This window comes from Oncorhynchus mykiss, chromosome 7, assembly GCF_057628025.1.
Source record: "Oncorhynchus mykiss isolate SJ-2025 chromosome 7, ASM5762802v1, whole genome shotgun sequence".
Lineage (NCBI taxonomy): Eukaryota > Metazoa > Chordata > Actinopteri > Salmoniformes > Salmonidae > Oncorhynchus > Oncorhynchus mykiss.
In genome coordinates, this window is record NC_143028.1 from 82,226,839 (window position 1) to 82,235,743 (window position 8,905).

An 8,905-nucleotide genomic window follows, 5' to 3' on the forward strand; every position below is an offset into this window, starting at 1 on the left:
TACCAAACTAAATGAGTCCTTTTTTGTCCTACTGTGTTGTCGTACCAAACTAAATGAGTCCTTTTTTGTCCTACTGTGTTGTCGTACCAAACTAAATGAGTCCTTTTTTGTCCTACTGTGTTGACGTACCAAACTAAATGAGTCCTTTTTTGTCCTACTGTGTTGTCGTACCAAACTAAATGAGTCCTTTTTTGTCCTACTGTGTTGTCGTACCAAACTAAATGAGTCCTTTTTTGTCCTACTGTGTTGACGTACCAAACTAAATGAGTCCTTTTTTGTCCTACTGTGTTGTCGTACCAAACTAAATGAGTCCTTTTTTGTCCTACTGTGTTGACGTACCAAACTAAATGAGTCCTTTTGTCCTACTGTGTTGTCTACCCCCAGGTAAGATGGGGAACTATGAACTGGTCCACTCTAGCAGGGTAAAGTTCATCTACCCCAGCGAAGAAGAGATTGGAGACCTGACCTTTATTGTAGCCGAGAGGAAAGGTCCTTCTGGGGCATCCAGCTGTAATATCCTGCTCTACGTACTGGTCTTCCAGGTGCAGACCCAGGGGCTAGGTTTCTCGCAGACCCAGGGGCTAGGTTTCTCGCAGACCCAGGGGCTAGGTTTCTCCCAGACCCAGGGGCTAGGTTTCTCCCAGACCCAGGGGCTAGGTTTCTCCCAGACCCAGGGGCTAGGTTTCTCCCAGACCCAGGGGCTAGGCTTCTCCCAGACCCAGGGGCTAGGTTTCTCCCAGGCCCCAGCTGCAGACAGACAGACTTCCACTGGGGGTCTGCAGGGGGATAGAAAGTCTCACCTCCACCCCCAGAGCCCAGTCTCTGCTAGCCAACCCCGTCTTCACCCCTACCCCCAGGCTCCAGACCCAGCCCCCTCCACCAGGCCCCATATCCCCCAACAGAGCCTGCCTCCCCAGGCTCCCTCCACCCCCAGGCCTGTCCTCCATCCTAAGACTCTGATCCTAACCAGCACAGACGTTTTCCTGTTGGATGAGGATTATATCAGCTACCCGCTGCCAGACTTTGCCAAGGAGCCCCCTCCCCGAGACAAGTACCAACTGACCGACGCTCGACGAATAAGAGACCTGGATAGAGTCCTCATGGGTTACCAGACGTACCCGCAGGCGCTGACGTTAGTCTTCGACGATGTCCCTGGGCCAGACCTCCTCTGTCAGCTTACCATGGACCACTTTGGAGAAGAGGAGGTGGGAGGAGGAGGGGAGAAGGGGAGGAGATGTGGCAGAACAGAGAGCGAGGTACTGTGGTGTATCTATGTCCCTGGAGCAGACAGCAGGGAGAGGCTGATATGTCTGTTAGCAAGACAGTGGGAAGTGTTGTGTAGTAGGGAGCTGCCTGTAGAACTCACTGGCTGACTGGCTGGTTATTCTGCCTGTAGAACTCACTGGTTGACTGGCTGGTTATTCTGCCTGTAGAACGAACTGGCTGACTGGCTGGTTATTCTGCCTGTAGAACTAACTGGCCGACTGGCTGGTTATTCTGCCTGTAGAACTAACTGGCCGACTGGCTGGTTATTCTGCCTGTAGAACTCACTGGCTGACTGGCTGGTTATTCTGCCTGTAGAACTGACTGGCTGGTTATTCTGCCTGTAGAACTGACTGGCTGGTTATTCTGCCTGTAGAACTGACTGGCTGACTGGCTGGTTATTCTGCCTGTAGAACTAACTGGCCGACTGGCTGGTTATTCTGCCTGTAGAACTCACTGGCCGACTGGCTGGTTATTCTGCCTGTAGAACTGACTGGCTGGTTATTCTGCCTGTAGAACTAACTGGCTGGTTATTCTGCCTGTAGAACTAACTGGCTGGTTATTCTGCCTGTAGAACTAACTGGCTGACTGGCTGGTTCTTCTGCCTGTAGAACTAACTGGCTGACTGGCTGGTTCTTCTGCCTGTAGAACTAACTGGCTGGTTCTTCTGCATGTAGAACTAACTGGCTGGTTATTCTGCATGTAGAACTAACTGGCTGACTGTCTGGTTAGTCACTGACTGGCTGACTGGTTCTTCTGCCTGTAGAAGTCGCTGGTTGGCTGACTGGTTCTTCTGCCTGTAGAAGTCGCTGGTTGGCTGACTGGTTCTTCTGCCTGTAGAAGTCACTGGTTGGCTGACTGGTTCTTCTGCCTGACTGGTTCTTCTGCCTGTAGAACTAACTGGCTGCCTGACTGGTTATTCTTCCAGGAGGTTTTAAAGCATGGCTCTACGCTGACCTTTTTTTACTAGGAGCATGTGTGCGCGCACCTGTTGAAAAATGTTGGCGCACACAAAGTAATTTAGGAGCACAATGAAAAATATTTAATATGAGATATTAAAGCTAGAATCACACAGCTAAATATTTAGACACATATACGAGTAGAATGGTGGCACTGTTGAGCCCTTCAAAGATGGTGGCTTTCAAACCAATGTTCACAGGCTGGTGGATGGACTACTTTACCATAACCCACCTTCACAGGCTGACGGATGGACTACGTTACCATAACCAGCCTTCACAGGCTGACGGATGGACTATGTTACTATAACCCGCCTTCACAGGCTGGTGGATGGACTACGTTACCATAACCCGCCTTCACAGGCTGGTGGATGGACTACGTTACCATAACCCGCCTTCACAGGCTGGTGGATGGACTAACCACACAAGACACAAGGGACAAACAGGGAATCAAATCCCCCAAAGATTCCTCTTCTTCTCCTCCTTCCCCTCTTCCTCCCCTGTTCCTCCTCCTCTCAAAGGAAGTTCTGTGATGTTTCTTATCGTTTATAATCCAAATGCATCCTGGGAATTTGTACAGTCCACACAAGTGTGATATTTATTTATCTTTGTACATAGCTCCGCCCCCAACCCATAGCTCCGCCCCAACTCATAGCTTCGCCCCCAACCCATAGTCGCTGAAGTACATTTATTATGGAATGATACCAATCTTAAATATTATTTTATATTTATCAAAAATAATATCTTTTTTTTTTTTTTTTTTAATATGAAAGTGTTATTATTGCTGGTCATTTGTTTGTCTTTGTCTTTTTCTTTCCTCCCCCATGGCACCTTAACGCCTATACACTTAGACAAAACATTAGGAACACCGTCCTAATATTGGGTTGCAGCCCATTTTGCCCTCAGAACAGCCTCAGTTCGTCGGGGCATGGGACTCTACAAGGTATTGAAAGCGTAACACAGGGATGCTGGTCCACGTTGACTCCAATGCTTCCCACAGTTGTGTCAAGTTGGTTGGATGTCCTTTAGGTGGTGGACCGTTATTGATACACAGCGTTGCAGTTCTTGACACAAACCAGTGCGTCTGGCACCGTACACCATTCAGAAGGCACTTACATAGTCATACCCCTTCACTGATTACAGCCTGAACTCCAAATGTATTAAATATAAAACATTTCTCACCCATCTACACACAAGACCCCATAACGACATCACAATACCCCGTAACGACATCACAATACCCCATAATGACATCACAATACCCCATAACGACATCACAATACCCCATAACGACATCACAATACCCCATAATGACATCACAATACCCCGTAACGACATCACAATACCCCATAATGACATCACAATACCCCATAATGACATCACAATACCCCATAACGACATCACAATACCCCATAACGACAAAGTTAAAAAATATATGTTTTTAGAATTGTTAGCAAATTGAATAAATATGAAATACAGAAATATCTCATTTACATAAGTATTACATAAGAGTTAATACATGTTGTAATCGCTCCCAAAGGTGATTCTGTCTGAGTCTTTCTGGGTAAATCTCCCAAGAGCTTTCCACACCTGGATTGTGCAACATTTTCCCATTGAATCTTTTCAAATTGGTTGTTGACCATTGCTAGACAACCATTTTCAGGTCTTGCCATACATTTTCAAGTAGATTTAAGTCAAAACAGTATCTCGGCTTCTCAGGAACATTCACTGTCTTCTCGGTAAAGCAACTCCAGTGCAGATTTGGCCTTGTGTTTTAGGTTATTGTCCTGCTGAAAGGTGAATTCATCTCCCAGTGTCTGGTGGAAAGCAGACTGAACCAGGATTCCTGTAGGATTTCACCTGTACTTAGCTCCATTTCATTTATTTTTTATCCTGAAAAACTTATCAGTCCTTAACTATTACAAGCATACCCATAACATGATGCAGTGGTACTCAGTAATGTATTGGATTTGTCCCAAACACAACACTTTGTATTCAGGATAAAAAGTTATTTGCTTTGCCACATTTGTTGCAGTATTACTTTAGTGCCTTGTTGCAAACAGGATTCATGTTTTGGAATATTTTTTATTCTATACAGGCTTCCTTCTTTTCACTCTGTCAATTATGTTCGTATTGTGGAGTAACTAGAATGTTGTTGATCCATCCTGAGTTTTCTCCTATCACAGCCATTAAACTCTGTAACTGTTTTAAAGTCATTTAAAGCCTCGTGGTGTAATTAATAACTTCATCAAGGCTCAAAGGGATATTCAATGTCAGCTTTATATATTTTTACCCATCTACCAATAGGGGCCCTTCTTTACGAGGCATTGGAAAACCTCCCTGGTCTTTATGGTTGAACCTGTTTGAAATTCACTGCTCGACCTTACAGATAATTGAATGTGTGGGGTACAGAGATGAGGTAGTCATTAAAAAATCATGTTAAACACTATTATTGCACAGAGTGAGTCTATGCAACTTATGTGACTTGTTAAGCACATTTTTTACTCATGAAATGATTTAGGCTCCTTACCATAACAAAGTGGTTGAATAATTATTGACTCAAGACATTTTCAGCTCTTCATTTTTAATTAATTTGTAAACATTTCTAAAAACATGATCACTTTCACATTATGGGGTATTGTGTGTAGGCCAGTGATGACAATCTAAACGTAATCCATTTTTAAATGCAGGCTGTAACAAAGCAAAACAAAATGTGAGAAAAGTCCAGCAGAGGGAAGACTTTCTGAAAGCACTGTAAATATTTAGTCTTGTATTTTGTCACTCTGAATGGCACACAAACACAATCCATGTCTTGAAGCTTAACAATCCTTATTGAACCAGGTCTCTTCCCCTTCATCTACACTGATTTAAAGGGGATTTAACAAGTGACAACAATAAGAGACCTTTTCACCTGGGTCATAGGGAAAAAAGCAGGTGTTCCTAATGTTTTGTGAACTCAGTGTAGTGCACTACTTTTGACCAGGGGGAAGGTAGTGCACTATAAATGGAATAGGGTGCTATTTGGGATCCTGCGGCCTCAGTCATCAGGAAGGAACATGCACTTTGCCCGGAACAAGAACCATCGTCAGTAGAACGACAAAGGGTTCTTGGTCAACAGAATGTCCTTGTCTGCTGAACCCTTTGTTCTGGTCTCTCGCTCTCTCTGGTCTCGCTCTCTCTCTGGTGTCTCTCTCTCTGGTCTCGCTCTCTCTCTCTGGTGTCTCTCTCTCTGGTGTCTCTCTCTCTGGTCTCGCTCTCTCTCTGGTCTCGCTCTCTCTCTGGTCTCGCTCTCTCTCTGGTCTCGCTCTCTCTCTGGTCTCGCTCTCTCTGGTCTCGCTCTCTCTCTGGTGTCTCTCTCTCTGGTCTCGCTCTCTCTGGTCTCGCTCTCTCTGGTCTCGCTCTCTCTGGTGTCTCTCTCTGGTCTCGCTCTCTCTCTAAATTAAAAATAATTATTTATAACCTCAACGTCTCGACTATATTTCCTATTCATTTAGCAACTCATTTAATGTTTTCATGGAAAACAAGAACATTTCTAAGTGACCCCAAACTTTTGAACGGTAGTGTATATCCTGTATTCTAGTCATGGTTCATCCTGCTGTCCACTTCATATGTATATACTGTATTCTAGTTCATCCTATATAACTACTGCTGTCCACTTCATATGTATATACTGTATTCTAGTCATGGTTCATCCTGCTGTCCACTTCATATGTATATACTGTATTCTAGTCATGGTTCATCCTGCTGTCCACTTCATATGTATATACTGTATTCTAGTCATGGTTCATCCTGCTGTCCACTTCATATGTATATACTGTATTCTAGTCATGGTTCATCCTGCTGTCCACTTCATATGTATATCCTGTATTCTAGTCATGGTTCATCCTGCTGTCCACTTCATATGTATATACTGTATTCTAGTCATGGTTCATCCTGCTGTCCACTTCATATGTATATACTGTATTCTAGTCATGGTTCATCCTGCTGTCCACTTCATATGTATATCCTGTATTCTAGTCATGGTTCATCCTGCTGTCCACTTCATATGTATATACTGTATTCTAGTCATGGTTCATCCTGCTGTCCACTTCATATGTATATACTGTATTCTAGTCATGGTTCATCCTGCTGTCCACTTCATATGTATATACTGTATTCTAGTCATGGTTCATCCTGCTGTCCACTTCATATGTATATACTGTATTCTAGTCATGGTTCATCCTGCTGTCCACTTCATATGTATATCCTGTATTCTAGTCATGGTTCATCCTGCTGTCCACTTCATATGTATATCCTGTATTCTAGTCATGGTTCATCCTGCTGTCCACTTCATATGTATATACTGTATTCTAGTCATGGTTCATCCTGCTGTCCACTTCATATGTATATACTGTATTCTAGTCATGGTCCATCCTGCTGTCCACTTCATATGTATATCCTGTATTCTAGTCATGGTCCATCCTGCTGTCCACTTCATATGTATATCCTGTATTCTAGTCATGGTTCATCCTGCTGTCCACTTCATATGTATATCCTGTATTCTAGTCATGGTTCATCCTGCTGTCCACTTCATATGTATATACTGTATTCTAGTCATGGTTCATCCTGCTGTCCACTTCATATGTATATACTGTATTCTAGTCATGGTTCATCCTGCTGTCCACTTCATATGTATATACTGTATTCTAGTCATGGTTCATCCTGCTGTCCACTTCATATGTATATCCTGTATTCTAGTCATGGTTCATCCTGCTGTCCACTTCATATGTATATCCTGTATTCTAGTCATGGTTCATCCTGCTGTCCACTTCATATGTATATCCTGTATTCTAGTCATGGTTCATCCTGCTGTCCACTTCATATGTATATCCTGTATTCTAGTCATGGTTCATCCTGCTGTCCACTTCATATGTATATCCTGTATTCTAGTCATGGTCCATCCTGCTGTCCACTTCATATGTATATCCTGTATTCTAGTCATGGTCCATCCTGCTGTCCACTTCATATGTATATCCTGTATTCTAGTCATGGTCCATCCTGCTGTCCACTTCATATGTATATCCTGTATTCTAGTCATGGTCCATCCTGCTGTCCACTTCATATGTATATCCTGTATTCTAGTCATGGTCCATCCTGCTGTCCACTTCATATGTATATCCTGTATTCTAGTCATGGTCCATCCTGCTGTCCACTTCATATGTATATCCTGTATTCTAGTCATGGTCCATCCTGCTGTCCACTTCATATGTATATCCTGTATTCTAGTCATGGTCCATCCTGCTGTCCACTTCATATGTATATACTGTATTCTAGTCATGGTCCATCCTGCTGTCCACTTCATATGTATATACTGTATTCTAGTCATGGTTCATCCTGCTGTCCACTTCATATGTATATACTGTATTCTAGTCATGGTTCATCCTGCTGTCCACTTCATATGTATATACTGTATTCTAGTCATGGTTCATCCTGCTGTCCACTTCATATGTATATACTGTATTCTAGTCATGGTTCATCCTGCTGTCCACTTCATATGTATATACTGTATTCTAGTCATGGTTCATCCTGCTGTCCACTTCATATGTATATACTGTATTCTAGTCATGGTTCATCCTGCTGTCCACTTCATATGTATATACTGTATTCTAGGTCATCCTATATACAGTGCCTTGCGAAAGTATTCGGCCCCCTTGAACTTTGCGACCTTTTGCCACATTTCAGGCTTCAAACATAAAGATATAAAACTATTTTTTTGTGAAGAATCAACAACAAGTGGGACACAATCATGAAGTGGAACGACATTTATTGGATATTTAAAACTTTTTTAACAAATCAAAAACTGAAAAATTGGGCGTGCAAAATTATTCAGCCCCCTTAAGTTAATACTTTGTAGCGCCACCTTTTGCTGCGATTACAGCTGTAAGTCGCTTGGGGTATGTCTCTATCAGTTTTGCACATCGAGAGACTGAACTTTTTTCCCATTCCTCCTTGCAAAACAGCTCGAGCTCAGTGAGGTTGGATGGAGAGCATTTGTGAACAGCAGTTTTCAGTTCTTTCCACAGATTCTCGATTGGATTCAGGTCTGGACTTTGACTTGGCCATTCTAACACCTGGATATGTTTATTTTTGAACCATTCCATTGTAGATTTTGCTTTATGTTTTGGATCATTGTCTTGTTGGAAGACAAATCTCCGTCCCAGTCTCAGGTCTTTTGCAGACTCCATCAGGTTTTCTTCCAGAATGGTCCTGTATTTGGCTCCATCCATCTTCCCATCAATTTTAACCATCTTCCCTGTCCCTGCGGAAGAAAAGCAGGCCCAAACCATGATGCTGCCACCACCATGTTTGACAGTTGGGATGGTGTGTTCAGCTGTGTTGCTTTTACGCCAAACGTAACGTTTTGCATTGTTGCCAAAAAGTTCAATTTTGGTTTCATCTGACCAGAGCACCTTCTTCCACATGTTTGGTGTGTCTCCCAGGTGGCTTGTGGCAAACTTTAAATGACACTTTTTATGGATATCTTTAAGAAATGGCTTCCTTCTTGCCACTCTTCCATAAAAGGCCAGATTTGTGCAATATACGACTGATTGTTGTCCTATGGACAGAGTCTCCCACCTCAGCTGTAGATCTCTGCAGTTCATCCAGAGTGATCATGGGGCTCTTGGCTGCATCTCTGATCAGTCTTC

The 8,905-nt window shown here is 43.2% G+C and overlaps 1 protein-coding gene across 2 annotated transcripts in view; it reads left to right on the top strand.

Moving 5' to 3' along the window:
• nisch (nischarin) overlaps positions 1–4,443 on the top strand; it is a 46,444-nt gene extending 42,001 nt beyond the window's left edge. For both annotated transcript variants that reach the window (XM_090242090.1, XM_090242091.1), the window contains one exon: positions 385–4,443. In XM_090242090.1, coding sequence (XP_090098216.1) covers positions 385–1,373 — 989 coding nt within the window. In that variant the 3' untranslated portion in view covers positions 1,374–4,443. The remainder of the gene's footprint in view (positions 1–384) is intronic.
• Positions 4,444–8,905: the final 4,462 nt, after the last annotated feature.